We start from the raw sequence: 22523 nt of genomic DNA on the forward strand, positions 1-22523 counted from the left end.
AAACCTTTAGTCCAGCCATGATTTGATGCTGAGAAAGCCCCTCTTTGCTTAAAGTAACAATTTGACTTCTGACACTTTTACTTAGTTCTGATTCCCATTTTCCAGAAAATAATGCTACTTGGTGAGCAACGAGCTGCTGGGAAATTGCCTTGTTTATAACAGGTGAACATCGGCTGCAAGATGAGTGTCATCTATATTCTTGCTTCAATGGAAGAGATACAACTCAAGAAAATCTGACCTTTCGTACAAAGTGTGTTTACATACGTGGTTTTTCATATTTTAAGTCCTGGTTTCTTGTTAAAGTTCTATCATATATAAGTCGTTGACCGTGTTTCAACTGTTTCAACTTTTCCAAGTCGTCCCACTTCTGAGTGTAAAGTCATGCAGCGTGATGCCAAGACGTTTCTTTGAGGTTATATTCACACTGAATGGCATCCTGCTGTGCCAAAAGAGTTTGGGTGGTTATGTGTGGAAGTGGAGTTAGCACCAAACCATCTAAACAGATTAATGGTGACATTTGCTGGGACGTTTTTAAGATGTTCAGTGTACTATACTGCCCTACAAAAGTCAGTGTGCAGTAACTACAGAAACAATGAAGATGAGAAAAGGGGGTTTAAAGTGTTCAGGGTGGAAAGCACAATGTAACATTTAGGTTGATTACTTCAGCCAAAAATATAAATAAATGAATAAATAAAAACTAAAAATGCAGATACTGTGCTCTGACTGAATAATCCATAGTGCATACCTTATAGAAAATCAAATGTTTCTGTCTTTGGCTATGTTCTATCTTAGAACTTTAATATTCATACTGAAATCAATTTAATACATTAATTCACAACATAATACATTTAAGTATGTAACTAAAAAGTAGCTTAACCACACCAAATCACATGGAATTCCCTTTCTGCTAAGCTAGTTAGCTTTAGCGAGGGCTTAGCTGTTTTAATTGGGGGTGGGGTGTTTTGTTTTTGTCTCTTCTACATCAGGGATAGACTTAGTTGCTGCCTTATCTAATTATGTGGATAACCAAAACATCAGTTCATCAAGATTGCCTTGTGCAGACTGACATTAACAGTGCACTTTTACATGTATCAATGCGTGCCCATTGTTTGTAGAAAGAGGCATCAGCAAGACAGCTAATCTGGTTATAGTCTTAGCTCTTCTGGAGTCTCTGGCTGCTAATTAGTCAGTGTCACTGCCAATTATAGAACAGTGACATCACTGCTATATGCAAATATAGTGCATATTAGTTCAAATTAAGAAACCAACACTGCTCTGTGCATACAGGCAACGCCAAAGCACAGAAAGAACCTAACCTACTATTAACTGCTCAGAGTGTGTTTTATCACCTTTAAGATTTGTGATGGAATTTCTGTCTTTTCCCAGTGAAAGAGCAATTACCTTGGAGAGGCCACTGGAGCTTAATAAATAATAAAGAAAACACAGCGCTAACAAGATAAGTGAGTGGCTGAGCTGTGTCAACTTGATGTACTGACCTGGAAGCACAGACATGTAATTATCTGAATAATGGAACATTCATTGCATACGTTGCAGGGCACGTTTTCTTTGCATTAAGACAAACTTGTCTTTCAGAGCTGCTTCATCAAAAAACGCACTTAGCTCTGAAGCTGTACAAGGAAAAAAAGAAAAAAAAAGAAAAGACTGATGGGTTTTATCTGCCATCAGTATTGACTGGCACTTTGTGTTTCTTTCTCTATTTTTGTAAGGCTGGAATGATTAGCAGTCCATTCTGGTTGGCAGAAACAAGAGAAGTGACAATATGGAATGACAAGAGTCTGGTTTCCAAGAAGCTGTTAGGTAAGAATCATTGAGTATTGCATTTGCTATTCGCTATTTGCTCACGCACATGTGCACATACACAAATATGAGCAAGTGGCAAATGGGGCCAGGCACTGTAACACCACAGCTAGCACTGGTGAGTTCAACCAATTCTTTTTCTTCTACAGCATCCTACAGTACGCATGCAATAGTGCACACACTACAGCTGAAACTACTTTTTAGCTTGCTGTGGCTTGTTTTTTTTTGTTCTGTCTAAGTGCACTCATTGTCCAGCAGCAGCAGGCAGATGAGAAAAAGAAAAAAAAAGGCTCTGATAAACCCGCTGTACACGGCACACTCTGCAGCAGACATCAGGCAGACACAGTTAAAGACTGGCTAGTGAACATAGTGGAAGATTTTACAGCTTAACAATCACATTTTTTTTTAAGGAATTGGAAGAGACCAAACCAGAGCTAAAAGGAAAGTGACTACTTATCAGGTGGACACAAACACTGTTTCATGATAATTCTGCTCTGCGTCTGCTGGATGTGGAAAGTCAGGTGTGTGCTTCAACCTTCCCCACAATAACTTGAAAAGGTATTATAAAGCCTTTTTTCACAGAAGACTTTCTGATATGTTGCAGTAGAAAAGCGCAGGTGTAAATGAAAATAAATATTGGCTAAATTCCATTTAGTTGCTTCAGTTTCAGGGTCCTAGGCTTTTCTGCAATTTTGCGATATTTCCACCATATGTCATGATGTTGAGATTGTTTTTTTTTTTTGCAGTTTTGCACAGTCTGTCCTGCTGCTGCTGAGTCCAACCCTCATTTCACTGCTTTGCTTACTGTACATTGTATCTTGGCATATGACAACTTTGAACTGCTGTTTAGTGGCAGCATCACTCACACCCAAAACACAAAATACAATAACATAATTATATATTATTAAATATATAATGGTGCCCCCAGCAGATAAATAAGCCATTAAACACATTTTTACACATTTGTGTTTTCAGACACACAAGAATGTTTACATTTGTATTACAAACATTTACCCCTCTAACAACTATTACATCCTTCTTTTACATAGACTAAATGGATAAAAGTCATAACAGTTATGACTGAATTGTTTAAAACATGTTTCTAATTCTATGATCACTTCTCAAAAGGGAAGCCATTAATTCAGCATAAACAGACAGAGATATGTTGTTAACTTGTGAGTGCTCAAACTAAGAACTGCTGAGATTCATTTCTTTTAAAATATGAAAAAGCAGGAATTCAGTTTATGTGTAGCACAACTCAAACATGCAGAAATGTGTCTGTCTATTCATGAATCAGGCAAAAAAATCTCCATTTTAAAGCCAAGTTTCTCTGACTATATTAGAAATACTTTCATATTCAGAAGCCGAGTGCCCTTTAACTGCTTCTGTATATGCATTCTTGCACCACACTCTGACACATGCACACACACACACACACGCACCAGTACTCTGTAGCATTGCGTTAGTTTGCCGGGGGCGACTGTGCTGGGTGATGAGTGTTTTGTCAGGGTTGCTGCAGGGAAAGGCCGGGAGAAAAAACCCAAATATGACAAGGACGCGCACACACACTCCCTATTATTACACTCTTACAAAAAGAAACGTCCACCCAAATATCAAATTTCTTCAGATGTGTAGGAACTGTTGAACAAGAAGAGCTGATCTAATGACAATGAGTTTTCACACTGGTGTTTGTCTTCTTTATGTCTTCTATAATAAATGAGGTAAATATCTCTGTGTAATCCAGTGTGGGCAAGTTTGAATTTGAGTTTTTAGATTGACTACATATCAACCAATATAATTAATTTTCAATCATCATTTTTAATCCCTGCTATTCTGAGGTTTAAACATTAGTATTCAATAGTGATTATCTGTCAGATGTATAACCCCATAGCTGCCAACCATAAACCAATCACAGACCTTTAACAGCTGCAATCTGTTGAGGGAAACAGCAATGTAGCTACATCTAACATGTCTAATTAGTGTTTATTAAAGCCTCTTTAAAAAGGCTTTAACTGATAAGCAACAGAAACTTGTGCAGGTAATAAAAGCTGACAATCTCATTTCAGAGGAGGAATAAATCTAAAGTGCTGCTACCCTCTGCTGGCAGAGCTCCAGTCCCCACCGCCGAAATACATCAAAAGCAAATGGAAGCATATTTCTGTGCTAACTGCACGCTGAGACTCCAGCATGACTAACTAAACCTATAATGGCCCAAATGATTGTTACCGTAACAACTTCATTGTCTCATTCCCCTTCTGCTGTAATGCTCTCTCTCCTCCCAGCTCGCTCCATTGTTCTGTTCTCAACATCTAACTCGCTGCTGTCTCCGCTGAGCTGCCTGCTCCTTAATCTGGATACAGGATTGTCTCTTGTACATTGCAACTTCCTCTCTCTCTCTCTCTAAACTTTGCCCCTGCTTCAATCTCTTACTCTCCTCCTTCCTCTAGTTACATCAAGTTACATCCTCCGTCTCTTAGATTCGTCAAAAAAGACACGACTCCAGCTAGGTTCTCGGTGCCAGAATTGTGCATCCATTCTCAAAAGTACAGGCAGTCAGTGTCTAGATGAATTTAGATTCTTTGCTGGGTGAAAAAAAAAATCTGTAAAAGGACCTGGCTTAATTAGACCCTGTGACCAATCCAAACAAGTCTAAGGTAAAACAGGACACGTTGTAAATAAACCAATAACTCAGATGGAGTTGCAAGATTCCCTTCAAAATAATTGTCATTTCGACATTTTGAGGCCTTTTGGGCAGCAAACTGGTAGGAATGGCCACAGCAGTGTGTGTTCATCCTGTTTGTAATGGAGTATCCTGTTTGAGCTGGATGATACCACGCTGTGTGTTGATCCTGTTGCAAACATTGTGCCTGCGCTCCTTGTTTATCTGGAGAAAGTCAGCACATGAATCTAAGTCCAACACCAGCGACTTCACTGTCTTTGTCAGTTGTTGTTACGTAACTGAACGGTTAGAATAACAGCTGCTCGTATGTCCAAAGATGGACTGTATTCAAAAATCACTCCCTAGTTTATTTACTATATGTATCGTTTTTTAAGTTAATGAAATAAAAAGTAAAACGACATCAACATTTGGAGAAGCTCACTGTCATGTTGCAGAGGTTGAATTTACCTTTTTTCACCTCAAAAATCTATAAACATTCAAAAATATCTAATTTAGCAAGGGGTGCCCAAACTTGTCTGTGGCATGCATACTGCTTTCTGCCAACAATCCCACAATGCAATGCTCAGCATTCTATATATGCAAAATTACAGCTACACAACTCTGCACCTGGCAGTGAACATGCAAAGCAGATGATGATTAGTAAGTGTCTGAAAAAGTAAAGTTTTGAGTGTCCAATACACTGGGAGAAGTAAACGAGTAAACAAGGGAGTGATCTTATACACTGCCCTGACAAAGACGTAGGTGTGCGGATAATGACATGACGCTCTTTACATTCATGGTATAACGAGCTTGTGAGAGGATCATTATTGACTGAATAAATAAAAACTCACTCCCAAGCGTCTCTGGCTGCATTTCTTTTTTGTTGAAATGTTTTTTCATTTGCCATCTCAATCTGATTAGATCCACGTTTTCAAGTCAAACAGAAAAACACACGAGTACTCTTTTCTCAGCTACACAATGGCGTGTTTGTTCCAAAATACAAAGTAATATCTAATTTTATCGTGTGTGTGTGAAAATAATCAAAAGTCTGTTTGAGGTGAGGCAACTTATGATTTATCCTTTGGAAATAACAGCACTGAACTCACATTGTAGGTTTGTGGCCCCTCAGACATCCTGTACTCAAAACTGGTGCTGCATGTCTCTGGTAGTGTTGTTTGTAAGCCTACATTAATGCACACTTCATAAACCTCTCCCACTTCACATTCATCAGTATGGAATTACATCTAATGTGGCGGACCATCCACATGAACTCGCAAGCAGAGTGAGAGTGGGTAGGTTGAGGGTGAAGGGGCCGGATTGGAATTGGGCTCAGGAACAAGAAAGCAAGTGGAGATCAGGAATAAGCATTTACACTCTAGAAATATCTTAAAATATCACAGTGACTTCACAAACTATATAAAAGTATATCAACTTCCTGAACTCTATTAAAGGAATATCTAACAATGTGCCGACAGCTCTTTAATTTCATGGCTGTTGGATTTGTTGGGTGAGCTGACTGAGGTGTACGGGCACAGCCACACTGAAAAGAGAGGGAGCGGTGAACAGATAGAAGTGATGGCCTGTGTGAAAGGATGTTGTCAACTCTCCTGATGTTTAGTTGAGTTTGTCCTCTATGCCTAAAAATGAACTGCTATCCAGAGAGGAGCGTAAAACAACATGGTGGAGGTAAAACCTCCTCCTTCACCAGTCCAACAGTCGGCGCCTGTGCTTTATGTTCCCCCTCAGCCGGCAGCCCCCCAGGCTTCCCTCCGGCTAATTACCTTAGTCTCTCCATTGCTTGGGGGTTCTGCTGGCTGTGTCAAATAGGAATATTAAACAGGATCATGACAGTGACCTAGGGAATTTTTTTTTTTTTGTTTTTACAAATGATGTTTTCTGACAGCATTTCCCACCTGCACGGCTGTCCTGCTGAATAAAACAAACACATCCTCTGTCCTCAGATGTCTTTTAGTCTCATTACTCGCAGCTTCGCACAGACTGGTGCTGCTGCTCTTCACACACGCGCCCACCAACACCCTGCTGAAACTAGAGACCACAGTTTCATCATGTTAGACTGTCTGCAGTAGTATCTTCTGATGAACTGTGTGGGTAGTTGACTGCTCTCTACGATGCAGCCCCCTTGCTTCTGACAATGTGTCAGCCAGTTATGAAGCAGTGTCCCCTGTAATTATCCATTCAGCGGCTCCCAGTCGTCTTGCTCGCCATGCTGACGTGCTGCCACTGTACTCCCTGTTCGTACAAACTGTCCCATTCATGTGTTAAGAAAGAACAAGATTCCTAAATCAGTGTTCCCCTAAGTTCGGTCTGGGGACCTCCAGGGGTCCTTGAGGAGATTCCTGGGGATCCCCAGCAAAAAGGGAATATTTTCACTATAATTCTATCCATATGTAACACAATGACAGAGTGCATGACTGTTTTGATCCTGGGTTTCAGACACTTTCTGTAATACAACATCTAAAAACAATAACCTTATAAAATGGGGGTCCATAGTCTAACATGTGTCAGTTTAGGGGTCCCAGATGTTAAAAGGTTTGAGGACCACTGTTTTATTAGGGCTGTCAATCAATTCAAATATTTAATCGCGAATAACAGCATGTTTAGTCCATATTAAGACATTTTTTTGTCTGTTCTAAATGTATCTTAACAGGATATTTTTCAAGTTTTGAGGGACTCTTATCAACATGGGAGTGGACAAATGCATGTTTATTATTATTGCAACAATCTAAAACAATGACAAATACTGTCCAGAATAACCTCTAAGGTACTGCATCCAGGCTTTGAAGCTGAACTTGCCGTTCAGAAGACGCTTTTCTTTGTCCATTTCTGCTCGAGAAGGTTTGTTTCTGCTGCCATCCGCAACGTTACTGCTGCGTCACCTCCTGATTTCTCGAACTACGGGGGCGGGCCGAAGGTCATAATCACAGAACGAGCGTGCGTTAATCAAGCGTCAAATACATTAGTGGCATTAAAAGGAATATGCGTTAACTCGTTATTATCGCGTTCACTTTGACAGCCCTAGTTTTTATAATCAGAAATCACTTCTTGTTTATGTTAGCTGAACACTGACATATTTATCCTTAAGTTTTAGAGTACAGTTTTAATGTTCCCAGGATGCCCTCCTCGACCCAGTGGAGGTAATGGGCGACAGCAGGACGATGGCTAAGCTATCATCTCACACCCCATGCAGGCGTCTATTTGTACATACGATATTATTATTATCTATCTATATCTATCATTTATCTCTTTTAAATATTTGGTATTTGATTTTGACATTGTGCGATTCTTTTTTTGGTGCCGTCCACTTTGCTGCTGTAACACTGCAAATTTCTCTTATCTTATCTTCACAGTGTGACTACACCTGGTAAAAACTTTTTTTCTCCAGACTGAATCTTGAGCTCACCTTCTCGTAGTACTCCACGTTCTTCTCAGCAGTACAAATAAAGGCTGATCTGAGGTCGGTTCTCATGCTGCTTTGCCAGCGGGACCAGTCTCCCTTCAAGGCGTTGTTAGCCAGCTCCACCCGGTCTGCCAGAGCGTCCACTTCCTCCTGCAGCTGCCAGTCAAACACACAAAGCCACGACTTGAACACTTGGGAGAACACAAAAAAAAAATCAGTGCGACACATAGATCGCCTGTTTAGTGTCACAAATATAAATCAAATGGTGTTGTTGTCGGTTTGCTGCTACATACAGGTGACTTTGGGATTTCTCCATTATTATCAGAAGCTCTCACTTTTTCCCCTCTGAGGTTTGCTCGTGTGGCTTGTTTCAGCCTGATGACTGCCAACTCTTCATGAGTGGGTGCGTGCTCATGAGACTTTAGCATAATCGACACCCCTAAAACCGCCTTATCACACTTCGTGTTCCGTTTGTGGTGAAGTTTCATTCACAGAAATGTCACCAAACATTAAAAAGAAACATTTCAAACTGTGCAGCTTGTAATCAACAAACAAACAGACACATTCAGCAGTGTCAGCAGCAGTATTAGACGACCCGAAAGAATTAGAAAATATTAACGCCTCAGCTGTCAACACTGTGTCATCAGAGCACTAAAACGCAAAGAGGACCTCTTGACATGAAGCACTACATGACTAACATGGGAGACAGCCAAGAGGACGCGACAGTAGAACGTGAAGATCATGTTTAAACTCCAAATTCATGCAGATTAAGGCTTTATGATTTCAGGCCATCTGTATGTGACTCGTCTGATCAGCCTGGAGAGAAGAAAGAGAGAAAACTCATAAATGAGCTTCTTGCATGAAGACACTGTTTTTCCGAGTCACAGTATAGTCTTACGGGCTCTTTAATGCTGATTCTAATCTCTTAGACAGAGTCACAGGTAATACAGTCATTCGTAATCTTTGAGCTGACTGTAGTGTGGTCCGTCGCTGACCACAGCAGAGTCTTTACATCTGAAGGAGATTATCTGAAGACATCATCTGTTGTCTGGTCTGCACTGACACACAAACCTTTCCCTCCACTGTCGTCAGGAAAAGGAAGAGTTCATTAGCTGCACAGTTTCACTGCTTGGGAAAGCAATTCCAAGTCAAAAAGTCTTAATTTCTGTCTTTATTTTGTGTATATTTTCCTCTCTTAATGTTCATTACTGGTGCTTTAATTATTTAAGCATTTATTTATTTGTCTAGTAAAGCTGGCCTCACAGCAAGCCTTTCAGAGATGTGCTGAGGTGGACTTTTGCTCTGACAGGAGTGCTAAATATGACAAACACACTCAGACAACAGAGTGGGCGCAAATGGTAAATATTAAATGTGCTTTTTGGTTTGTTATATTTATTTCTCGTATCTACTACACACAGTGTTTTTATGCAAAAACACACAAATCAACAAGATAACCCACACAGGACAATGCAAAGCATACACAATTGTTTTGTATATTGAATTGTCAGCAGTGTCTTCTGGTGGCACCTGGTTCACCAGCCTATAAAAACAACTTCCTGTCACTCAGTCTCTCTTTTTTTTTTTTTTTAATGCACCCTATGACACACATCCACGCTTTCCACTCGCACATCATGCACTTCACACTGACTTTACTGACAGCCACTCTCTGTGATTCATGATTACCTGTTAAGAAATTATTTTCATTTGTTTCTGTTAAATGAATTTGTTTTGTTGACCTTTAGCATGGCACATCTCCCTCCTTGTCATGGCCGTGACACATCATAGAAATATACTAGATGAGTAATCCACGTTTAAAGCTGCACTCGTCAACAGTTTCAAATGACTGTGTAATGTGAGAAGCATCACTAATACTAATGAAACCACAGAAAGTTATTTTGACTGACTCTGCAGTTCGTCCCAGCTGCACAGTGTTTTTAGTGTTAAGTGCTTTTTGTTTTTTGTTTTTTTAACTCATTACCGTTGATTTTCATCCAATGACTCTACTGGTTTGATTCAGCCTCACTGCTCTCATCTACACTGTTTCACAGCTAAAAGGAGAGTGAACACCAAAAACTCCAAAAACTCCAAATGAATGATAATGTTGCTGGAAACATGTTTGAATATCAACTTTGTATGGTTGAATCAAGCTTTTTCTTCTGCCTCCCCAGTGGCCTTAAAAATCAATGAATACTGCTTTAAAAATAGTTTCAACTAGCCATGGAGCTATGTGGCTGAGGAGCTTCACTCATTGGTCCTCTGCATAGTACAAAGAAATCCGTACAAAGCAGGATTTATTAAAGGGGACTTTATTAATTGCCCTGAGTCACTGAACCAGAGACCTTGAGAGGTTTCACCAGTTCACTCAGCACCAGGGGAGCCAGCTTATTCACTCATTAATGAATAAATCCAATATTAGACAACTTAATGAAATTATTAAAAAAGTGAAATATTTCTTTCTTTTAGTACATGACAGTGATGAAGATGTAGATCATTGAGAGACCCTGAAGTTTTACAATAACTTAAATGTGAAAAAATGCTGGAGTGCATGAAGCTATTTGCAGCATACTACAGTAAGAGGCCTCCACTGAGTCGGAGTCCATGTAAATGTATTTTACAACCACATTCACAAATTTATTTCAGTTAGTCTGCTTTTTCTTCTCTTCCGTACAGAAAGTTAGCTCCCTGCAGATGAATAGGAGGAGGAAGTTACAAATAAGTGGACATTATGTTTTACTGCACAGTGTAATAGTTCACGAGGTAGTGGCCTCTAAGGTATTAAAACAGTGTTAGATAACCATTAAATGCACCACACAGCCTTTGCCGAAGTGGCTCATAAGTTCATGACAATAACCCGCAGTAATTATCAGGTATTCCACCAGGTTTTAGTGTCGATAAATTTAACATGAAACTGTAGAAAAGAGCCTAAAGCGCACATGATTTCACCCTATACACACTGCAAATAACCAGATGTTATCATGTTGCTGGATGCAGGTGGATTCTCTGAGCCTGAGCAGAGATTAGCTGTCTGACATTTAGACTGACAATGGTATTTACTCAAGTTCACAGACACACAGACACACAGACACACAGACACACAGACACACACACACACACACACACACACACACAATCTGAAGGGATCTCAGTGGCTTGCTCGTTACTGCAGTGATATCGATCCAGCCACCTTGTCAAGGCTGTGGCTGAATAGCATCTAGCATCTGTGTGTGTGTGTGTGTGTGTGTGTGTGTGTGTACTTGTACTTGCTACATAGTAAGGACTAAAAAAAGTATTTTACTAACAGAGTGAGGACATTTTGGGAAAGTGAGGACATTTTGGCCGGTCCTCACTTTTTGAGACACCTTCAAATCACATTTTGAGGGTTAAGACTTGGTTTTAGAGTTATGGTTAGAATTAGGTTTAGGTTAAGGTCAGGGTCAGGGTTAGGGTTAGGCACTCAGTTGTGATGGTTAAGATTAGGGTAAGGGGCTAGGGAATGCATTATGTCAATGAGTGTCCTCACAAAGATGGAAGTACAAGTATGTGTGTGTGTGTGTGTGTGTGTGTGTGTGTGTGTGTGTGTGTGTGTGTGTGTGTGTGTGTGAGAGAGTGTGTGTGTGAGAGAGTGTGTGTGTGAGTGTGTGTGTGTACATTACTGTTCTTTCCTACAGAAACTTCCGGTTGTAACATATGGGCCAAGGAGAGCATCAGCTATAAAGTAGTGTCTAGAGTGTAATATTCTGACAGGGAAGTAATGCAGCCTTCAATCATTCTCTGAATATGAAAAGTGAGACTAATATAAAGTTATTTACACAGCATTAGGCTGATGCACGACTGTCTCTGCAGAGTCATACTGAGTCCATTTACAGTACCACAGTTATGATCGGGTTTTTGAAGTATCCTGGTTATGTGCTGCGCTTCAGTGCATGCTGGGAGGCTTCTCTACACGCCTACAATATAAACTCATTCACATTATGCATAAATTCACAAACTCTTGCTATTTACAAAATTACTTTTCTTTTACCATGATTCTTTTTTGAGCCAATTACAGATGCAAAAAGGACAATATTTGACTTCTGACTTCTCACCAGGGCATCACTGCTTTTAACAATCGACTAATATCAGACCAACCTCAGCAAGAATTTAAAACACAATAGTTTTAGACTGTTTTTAATTCTGGATAACATATTTAGTGTCCTCCAGTAAGATAACCATATAATCGAATAGAATTACTCCTTCAAAAGTCATTCAAAATTATACTGAAGTAAAAGTAGAAAAAAGTAGCACCGATAGACTAAAGTACTAAAGAATCTCTACTTTCTGCTGAGAAACGTCAGTGGAACATGCTTTGGTGAAACTGTGCTGCTATATTAGAGCAACACTGCCTCCTCCTGGCTGTGATGTGTCACAGAGACACATTCAGTCCGTCTCTGGTAAAGGTTGACTCACATAAAAAGCTCAGTATTTTCTCTCCAGTAAAGGTCAAGTAAATGTTTACAGAGGAGAGGAATTTTATTCTGTGCTGTCTGAAGTTCAGAAAGATGCTCATCAGATTGATCAGCGCAGCTCTGAATTACTGCTCATACCTGACATTTCTGGATGACTGTACATGTCCTTCCCAGGCTCTGATCAAGATCTGACGGCTAAAGGAACTGACAGTGATGCGATAAGGACACATATTGGCACACACAGTGATAATAACAAAAGATGTCACGTGTTATTTGTTTTTTTTGTGTTTCAGACAGCTCAGTCATGGTATGTGCCTTCCAGCTATGATTGAACAGATGTAGGAAACCAATCTGATCAGCTTCCTGCTGATGTGTCTCAAAGTTCTCTGTGCTGATGCTGCTTCAGCCAAGTTTGGACTAAAGGTACAACTCAGATTCAGATTTTTGTTGGTCACAGCAGAAAACACATGGTCTGTATTACACGGAAAGGGGGGAAAACCTGTTAGAAACCTCTATGATGTTCATAACCCACCCTGTACTGAGGGTGGCTGTAGAGCAGAGGTCCAAAGTTTTGGATACAAAATAGACCCATGGGAAACCAACGGGAAATACCTAAACCAAACATACAGAACTTAATTTTAAAAATGCACAGAGATGATGTGAAAGAGACCTGAGGACGGTCGAGAAAAGACGGATAATTAGATGTGATGCACTACATGATCAGAGGTGAAACAGTCCACACGCCACTCGGCAAGAAGCCAAATTGTCATTCAGGCACCAACAAGAGCCAACCTGCTGAGTTTGAACTCAGCCTAACTCGTGTGACACGCCCCATGTTATGTTTTTTGGGCACAAGGAACCAAATGGACCAGTGAAAACCTCGAGTCAGCTATGAACGTCCCCATTCATAGCTGCAGTGTGAAGTTATCTTTATACCCTTCATGATCTAAATGTAGTTTCAAAATATTGTCAACTAACATTACAACAGTTAAAAGTTAAAATATTGAATTCATGTTTTTCTCAATTTTCTTCAGATTTACCAAACTGTACAACAAAAAAACAGTAATGTACTGTGTAAAATGTAAATGTACTGAGGCTCAGGATGTCCCATTATCATGGTTGTTATATCCCTGGAATACTAACACCCCCCAGACTCATTCATAAATGCACTGTATGTATGGTGGGTTGAGAAGTTGTGGAAATGCAGGTAAAATACCATTAAAATAAAATTTCTAATTGTGTAAAACTTTCTTTTTTTCTTAATAAATGTCCTTGAGCTATAGTATTACTGACATGCAAACTAGGCCTGAGCTATATCCAAAATAACATCTCTCTCCAGCCCAGTTATTGCAATATACAATATTATTATGTGCAGTTGGGGTTGGGTTATAACACAGTATATAATATATTGTTGTATTTTATGTTCCAGTTGTTTCTTTAATAATTTATAATTATATATAACTATATAAAATATCATTATTAGATTTTGTTTCAGGTATAGGCGCTGCTGTAACTAAACAGCAGTTTGAAGTTTTGTTTGTCACGTGCCACCATACAAAGTGCAGTAAGCAGTGAAATGAAGGTCGGACTCAGCAGCGGCAGGGCAGCCTGCAAAACTGCAAAACTGAAATATCACAATAAAATTCAATGTTATGAAATATAAATACCCAAGCCTAATGCAAGCTGTTTGTCAAGCTAAGACATGTAGTAACTATAAATAAAAGGTTAAAAGCATCCTCTACCTTCAGCCCTGTCAAAAAGAAAATACAGTTTTTCATCCTGCAACACACGTTGCCTCCCTGATTCCTGACACTGACGCTTTTCCCCATACATTAACCAAGAAATTAATAACTCAAAAACTCAAAGCTTCTTTCAGTAAAAGCAAGGTGAAAGAAGATCTGCTGCCTGAGCTCTCATTCCCAGCAGCACGTGAAAATCTCCATTGGAAACGGTAACAAAAGCATCCATTTGACTTTTCCCTTCTCATTAGCACAGATCTGTTAAAGGCAGAAGCAGACTGATATGCATTAGAAGCTGGGGGACTGAATTAAAGCCAGTCCATTCACAAACACACACACCCACACACACACACACACAGCTAATTAAAGCAGGAATATAATACAAGTCTGTGGGGGAATATCTCGGTCCGGCTTCTTAATTAAAATTTCACAGATGGATTTTGATATCAGCTAGGTGAGGGGACACACCTGAACATTTACACTCACACACTCATACACAATATTCTCAAAGATGCAAACCACCTCGAGTAAAGTGTTTAAAAATAGCACTGTCCTTTGCTTCCCTAACTTTCCATCTTCGCTCTTTGTCTCCTGACATTTTGAAGCGAGTCGTCGTCTAAAAAGGATATGGGAATTTTCATTACGCTGTGATTAGCTGCTGGGCTTACAGCGTAAAATAATATTGACAGCTCTTACTCCCACTGTGCTGAGGACTGACTTCCAGTCGACAAGCCTGGATATTTAGATAATCCTCCCAGGAAGATCTTCTTCCTCCCCAATATGAGCTGAGGGTGGCCCTGTGAGAGAGGCCCCACTCCATGCTTCACTTTATTACACCTAATCTCTGGGAAGATGACTAGAGGCTGGCTCAGTGAGGGATGCAGTGAGGGAGGAGGGCGGGGGTGTGTGCGTCAGTGTGTGTGGATGCAAAAATCATACTTACTGCTTCTTGGTCAACTTTTCTGGAGGCCAGAGCCTCATTCTTGGCTTCAAACTCAGCCTGGATGTTGTCTCTACGTCTCATCACAGCCTAGGACAGACCGGGAAACTGTTACTAGTAATACAACATGCACATTTTATCAGAAATCATAATTTGTCAAGGGGTCTGTGTCCTCGCAACACCTATCCTGGTGAGTGGGAGTCTAAGAGTGTTGGTGATTTGTACACAAACAGCTGTTGAAAGCATCACTTTCAGTGGTGCTGGACAGGAATTAATTTAAAGACAATTTAACTGAACAACTGAGCAGTACGGTGGCCCTGAGGGCTCAACACACTGCAATTTAAGAAAACACACGCAAATAGACAAAAGACAAGCAAATTCAGAAAAAGTCTTCACCAGTTTGACAACACACGTGCTTGCAAATACACACAACCAAATTAAAAAAAACAAACAAAAAAAAAAAAAAACGCAACAGATGTGTTTCCAGAGGACACAAAGTGATGAACCTGGCTGGGACACACTTGTCGTTCAGTGCTTGGTGACTTCTGAAGTTAAAAGCACTGAACAACAACTGCACGTAGATGTATTACAATATATCCATGCAAGTGTGTCCCAGTTGGGTTCATCACATTTTTGTGTCCCCTGGAAACACTTGTGTTGCGTTGGGAGTATTTTATCAGCAAGCGTGTTGTCAAACTGATGAAGATGTTTTCTGAATGTGCTTGTGTTTTGTCTATTTGCATGTGTTGTCTTAAGCTGCAGTGTGCTGCACTCTCAGGGCCGCCGTAGAACTGCTGCTGTTCAGGGTTTTTCAACGCAGAGATTTTCAGTTACTCCAATCAGTGCCTATATGTTTTGACCCAAATGCAGCTCACAGGCTAACAGGTTTGGTATGGCAGTGGTTTGGCAGATTTGAACACCAATGATAACGTCAGTCAGAGAATGCAGACGGTGACACAATGAAAAACAAAAAGATAAAATAACCTGCAACTTTCATCCCTTTTGACCACATAGGCCCAGGAAAAGACAGTTTTACACATTTCTGTTTGCGTTTCCACCACATCTAACAGATTAGGAAAATTACACCAATAACAGCTTTAAAAACAAAACAGACTGTTGCAGATGACACATTTTCACACATGATGAAACAACAACACAGTTATCAGTGTTGTTGTCTGTCATCTGAAAGCCGGGAAGAGAGGATCGACACCGGAGCACCTGCGCGAGTGTCACAGACTCTATTTATCTCACATTTTGCAGCCACTCTGCTGGTGTGGCTCTGGGAATGTTAATGTCAGTCTGCTGAAATTTCTCAACAACTATTGAGCTGATCGAACTGAACATTTTCGGTGATGCTCTGACTTTTCACCAGCAGACCAAAATGTTCTCTCATTGTATCGGCATTTTTTCACGTTGTCACTGTGAGAATGATAGCATGCTGACGTCAGCATGGCTGCACACTCTATAGTCTTGTTGGACGGGTAGGGGAAGTCGATGACTCTGCTGTGAACTAAACGTGACGAGACATGTCCGCTTCTCATCCCTAATGGCAGCCGCTGTTCACTTAGTGTAGTTAACACCTCTGTTGTTGATTTGTTTAGGAAGAGCATGCAGCACTGTTTGTGGTCTAAAAAGGGCTCTGAATACTAACGTGAAAGCATCATCCTGAAGGCGAAGCAGGGTGGAGGGAGCATCATGATTTGAAGCTTTGCTGCCTCCTGCCTTGGACAGTTTGACATTATCGAAGACAAAATGTATTCCGGGGAGACCTGATAGCCGAGTGGTTGGGCACATACCACGTGAACGCGTATCCTCCGAGCAGGCGAGTCATCGGTTCAACTCTCGACTGGCCAAACTCTTTGCTACATGTCATTCACCTTTCTCTCCCCTCATTTTCTATAACTCTATACTATCCTATTTAATAAATGGACAAAAATGCCCCCAAAAAGAACTTAGAAAAATAAGAAAATAAATAAAAATAGAACAAATTCCCAAACTTATCAAGATCTCTAACCCAATAATGTCAGGGTGGCTCTCCAATGACCCGAAACATCAACATAAATCTACTACTGAGATTTTTCATTTTTGTCTTTCTTTCTGCATCTTCTGTCCACAACAAGAAACGCTACATTAAGGCTGCTCGAATGATGACCATATTTGGCATTCTGGTGGAGTTCCTGTATGTAAATGAGCCCCTATGTGCACAAGCAGATGTGAATTTAGAACAGGTGGGATTGCAGTTGTGCGCTCCCAACTTTGCTAGATGAGTTTGTTCCTACACATTGTCCTACATTCAGAACTTGTTCCGTGCATGCTTTGATAAAAGAGGCTGTTGGTCTCCTACCCCTCCCACTGTGAGGTGGATTTCAGATGCGACCGGTGTGGACTGGGCTCACCTTCAGTGTCTCAGCACAGAGGACATACTCGTGCAGGGCAGGGACCAGGACATCGGACAGATGGTGGATCTGCTCTTCTGTTTCCTTACTGCACCGCTCCACGCAGCTGGCCACGCCCTTCAGTGGTTCCGCCAGTGCCTCCTCTGACCCCGCCCACTGGGTGTACGTAGGGCCGTACTGCCTCAGCTCATCCAGATACTCTGCAAGCACAGAGGACACGTTTAAACACAATCCAGCTGGATTAATGTCAGTGGAAGAATTACAATCAACACATTTGTTTTGTTTGTTCAAAAGGATTTGACCATGTAACGCTAAAGTCAAAAACATAATAAATAATAAGTAGAGAGAAGCTAGAACTGGAGTAATGAAGGCTGTTATTTCATCTTGTTACTATGAATTGGGATCCTACATGAAGACTCTATCTGCAGCCAAAGTCGGAACAGATTTCTGTAGTTCTTTTTTTTTTTTTCTTTGGACTCTTCTCACTGGTTCGAAGAGGGTGGGACGCCTCAAACTTCTGTTCAGTAATGTTTGAGTCGAACTCTGGTGACAGTTGGTGGGTTGTTTGGTCACTGTCAATCAACCACACCCACACAGTCCCGATGAAACACGATAGCTGAGGATTTGGATGTTTATGATAATGCTGATGGTCACAACTATTAAAATTTACAGAGAAATACCTAAAATAATGCTCCACTGAGCATTATCCACTTAGCATTGGTCTCTCATAATATTGCCACACTCATGTTGGACAGTAAAAATACATAATAGCAATCCTTGCAGATGAGTTGGATATATCATATTCTATATTCCACACATTGCTGTTCCTTGTCAAACTTGTCAACTGGAACCTACATTACCCATAATGCAGCACGGCTAGCAGCTGCTAATGTTCTCTAGCCTCAAGCAGAGATAAGGAGCAGGTTGCTCCACATCTGCTGATTTTTTTTTTTTTTTTTGTCATTCATTTTCAAACTTGCAGTCTTCAGACCCTACCAAAGTTGACTCGAGTGACATCACTTGAGTATATTTATCAGACTTCACACAGCTCCATCTGGAGACATGAAAGGCTTATTACTACTTTTTCACATTTGCTGCAGAACTCCCCTACTGGACACGCTAATGTGGAAAACTGGTTCCCCTTTATGATCTCAAGGATAGTTTGCCAGGGCTTTAAAAGCCACACACAGCAGAGTTCTGGACCCGCCAGAGTCGAGACCAAAGATCTGAAGCAGGTGACCAAGGTGTAACAGCAGTGGAGGTATGAAGTTATAAAAGCACTGATGACTTTTTCCAAATCTCTAGGCTTAAGGAAGAGAATGATTTTTTCCAATGTTTAGTTGGATAAAGTCAGACTGGGCCAGAGATTCACAAAGAGCTCCAAATTTAGGCTGGAAACAAAACACACTGAGCTTCACATTTTAGACAAGCAAGCCAAAAAAAAGAATTTCTGTTTCGTCAGAGGAAAGTGAGATCCATAGCTGTGTCATTAGCATAACAAAGGTTTATGTGGTCGATAACAGGAGTGGGCCAAGAACTGACCCTTGTGTGATACCACAAATTAAAGGGGACGAATATAACATTTATTTATGGAGACACAGAATCATAACATTTAAAATGGATGGATGGATGTCTAACCCCGAGACAAAAAATTACACAAACATAAATATAGAAAAGTGTTCAGTGCAAGCAATTTTCATTACTTTCAAAACATAATTATAAACATTGTTTAATTTTTTGTATTGAAAATATTTTATTCTTTAAACTTTAACAATTTTCCTCAACTGACTTATCTCCCTCACTGTGGTGTAAAAACAGAAAAAAAAGGAAAACTGTAATTGAAAGATGACAAATGAGGAAAAAAGAACAAAAATTATGTACTTAAGAAATTTAAGTAATTAGTCAATTTTAGATTTTATTTGAGATTCTATACAACTTGATTTGTTTTAATTGATGCAGTGTGGTATCTATGGTAACAGTATTTGTGATATGCATCCTATTTCATCATCTGCACAGACCAAGACTTCTGTATGTGAGTGCTGCAGTACCTCTCTGCTCCTTGATGATCCTCTGGGTGACTTTGTCCACAGAGCAGACCTTGTTGCTGAAGTCCTCCACGTACTCCTGCATCTGGGTGAACTCCTCCGGTCGGCTCCTCAGGCCTCGTACTGAGTTGGCCACCGCCCTCACCGTCTCTCCCATCCTGCTCAGGAAACCTGGTCCCTGTTTCTTGTGAGACGTCAGCTCCTGCAGGGAGGTCAAGCCACAGGGCTTTAATGGAGCTGTACCAGTGCGGGGCCAGCTGCAAAATGGTCATACTGGTCTAAGTGCATTATAGATATAATTTGATTTTCAGCGACTATAAATAAGCTGACTGACAAAGCTGAATGAAGAGAGAATTTGTGTTGACCTGCAAAAAAAAAAAAAAAAAAAACAGTTCAAAAGTCCTGTGAGTTTGATTTAACATCAGGGCATGTTAGCCTAGCTTAGCATAAAGACTGGAAGCAGAGGGGAAACGGCTAACCTGGCTCTTTCAAAGGAGGAAGTGCTGCACATGGCACTGTGTGTGTGTGTGTGTGTGTGTGTGTGTGTGTGTGTGTGTGTGTGTGTGTGTGTGTGTGTGTGTGAGAGAGACCTGTGCAGTGAGGAAGACTTTGAAGTGCTGGCTGAAGGACAGGATGGGATGCTCAGAGATCTTGTTGAGGAAACGGTGCAGAGCTTTCCTTCTGGTCTCGATGAAGTCGTCGTTGAAGCGTTCCACCATGCCTTTCATCACAAACTTCTCTGGCAGCGGCTGAGGAAGCACCAAAACTCAGCATTCAGTCAGAGAGTTAAAAAAATTAAGGCCAGAGTGTGTCATATGTCCCACATGACCAAAGCATGTTTTGCTCCTCTGCACACAAGAAGGTAAAACGTGGATGGTGTGCTGCTGAGCATTTAGTTTTGCTTCTCTTCCTGTTCATTTGTGTGGATTCTGAGAAGGACTGCCTTAACTAATAAAATATATTGATTTTTTTTATCCTTTTATTATTCTTTTTTACTCAACTTGACACAACAAGAGCACACCACTCAACTTTTCAGTGGTATTTCATAATGTTCTTGTAAAATAAAGAAATATGAAGCTAAAGAATAACTTTAGAGACTTAAATTATTTGACAAGCTTTTTTTATTTCTATTTCTATTTGAGTGCTTTGTATGGAATAAAAGGATAAAAAGGGTGACAAAACCTTTGCTTTTATTGCTTCTCAACAAATTTAAGCCTCAGGTCTCTGCATGTTGATTTCCATGCTGTGTGAAAGTGAAGGAAAGGAATCCTGGATGGTAAGAAAAAGACCTTCAAAAATCTAAAAATCCACTGAGTTCTCTGGAAAATGGCTGACAGTAATATTAAGTGTGTGTTACTTGTGGTAAATGAGCTGAAACATCCAAAACTCTGCTAAGGTCCGAGCGGCCTCTGAGGTAGCCCACAGATGTGTTAAGCAGATGATGTGGTCTGCAAGTACATACGTGGACAATGAGCGTCGGGTGGTTTTCTTCCAGTCGGCCTCTGAGCCACAAGAAGTCCTGGTAGCGCCGGCGTACCTCGTACTCACTGGAGTCGAACTCACTCCTTGTGGTCTGGAGAAAGAATTTGCACATTAATACTGAGCCACCATGCAGCTTTAATATGTGGCAAAGGAGCCGGGATGTCACATGTCAAACTCTCATGCTTTACTTACAAGACTCATGTCATCAAAAAGACTTGTTTTATAGACCCAGTTCAGTGATAACATGTGAATGTGCTGCAGTGTGACAGCCTGCTTTGATTCAGGAATACTTTAACCAACCTCACCGGCATTTGGTGCCGTCATTATCTGAACTGTAGCTTTTAATATGCTCATTCTCACTTTGCGCTCCCACAGAGTGTTTCTGCCTTTCCTGGTACAAATATGTCACTTGGAGAATTTTCATCTTCGTTTGCTTAACTGAGACGCTTGATAAATGAGGTCATTTCTCCCTGCAGCATGCATACAGACATGTACATGTACGGCCTGCTCACCTTGGTCAGGACCCTGTACATGATGAAGGTCTCGATGGCAGTGACATGGCTCTCTGGGTTGTCGACGGTGATGAAGAGGTCTTTGGTGTTGGTGTCCTGCTGCTCTTCCTCATCCTCCTCCAGTCTGTACTGATTGACCATGGAGCTGGGAGAGTTGGGCATCGGGCTTCCATCCGCCAGGGATGTGTTCTGGACCAGGGAGACGATGAGACAGTGTTAGCCCACAGCGATGTTTACAACAAACACAAGTTTGACAAGCTTGGTTGCTTTTCACGTGAACAACGTTTTCAAGGCAGTACTGCCTCCAAGTGTGCGCCATTATCCCCATTTGTAGAAGTCGGTGTATTTCTATGTCAGCAGGCTGTTCATCTCACCTCATTAAGAACAGGTATCAACACATTTAACACTCGTGTGAAATAGCATACCAGCACACCCCAGCACACAGCGAATGCATCACTTCCTGCTTGTAGGCAGGCCTTTACCGGGACACCAGAAGTGAAGACAGTGCCATTCATGGTTAGCTGCTGTTACAAATGATTAGCTAAATATAATTTTTCTAAAACTAGATTCAAACTGTTTGGCTGCAGTGTCACTGTGCCTGTATTTCCCCTCTCTTAAAGGTCCCATATTGTATCAAGTGGGATGTCCATGTCTTCTTTGATCATAAAGCAGGTCTAGGTTCTATATTAATCCAATGAAAGTATCAAAGTTCTCAGTCCACACAGAAATGCACACAACCTGTATTCAGAAACTGAGCCTTAAAACGAGCTGTCGGGACTTCTGGAACATTGTGATGTCACAACAAAGCAGTCACTGCCCTCAGCCACGCCCCAAGCCTGGCCCATCTGGACCCACTGTCCAGCCTTGCAGGATTTGGTTTATCTGGGTGTTTACCTGAAATTTACTATATTTTTATTTGATTCCTCAGAAAGCAGCAAGCCAATCAGAAGAGAAGCTCAGAGCCTCTCTTCTGATTGGCTCACACACCTGTTATTGCTGGAGCTCCAGAGAGAAGCCTGAGAGAGGAGATGTAAAACTACACTGAGATGGTTTTTGGCTCTTAAAACCA

General features: G+C 40.9%; 1 protein-coding gene across 1 annotated transcript in view; it reads right to left on the reverse strand.

Moving 5' to 3' along the window:
- The window catches only part of snx7 (sorting nexin 7), a 39185-nt gene that overhangs the window by 12598 nt on the left and 4064 nt on the right, over positions 1 to 22523 (reverse strand). The window contains exons 2-8 of the mRNA XM_071485577.1: positions 21455 to 21643; positions 20923 to 21033; positions 20051 to 20209; positions 19464 to 19662; positions 17416 to 17615; positions 15023 to 15109; positions 7899 to 8051 (exon numbers count right to left, since the gene is read on the reverse strand). Of these exons, the coding sequence (XP_071341678.1) occupies positions 7899 to 8051; positions 15023 to 15109; positions 17416 to 17615; positions 19464 to 19662; positions 20051 to 20209; positions 20923 to 21033; positions 21455 to 21643 (1098 nt within the window). The remainder of the gene's footprint in view (positions 1 to 7898; positions 8052 to 15022; positions 15110 to 17415; positions 17616 to 19463; positions 19663 to 20050; positions 20210 to 20922; positions 21034 to 21454; positions 21644 to 22523) is intronic.

The sequence above is a fragment of the Trachinotus anak genome, unplaced genomic scaffold (assembly GCF_046630095.1).
Source record: "Trachinotus anak isolate AG129_WGS33_773 ecotype Australia unplaced genomic scaffold, CSIRO_AGI_Tana_v1 ptg000009l, whole genome shotgun sequence".
NCBI lineage: Eukaryota > Metazoa > Chordata > Actinopteri > Carangiformes > Carangidae > Trachinotus > Trachinotus anak.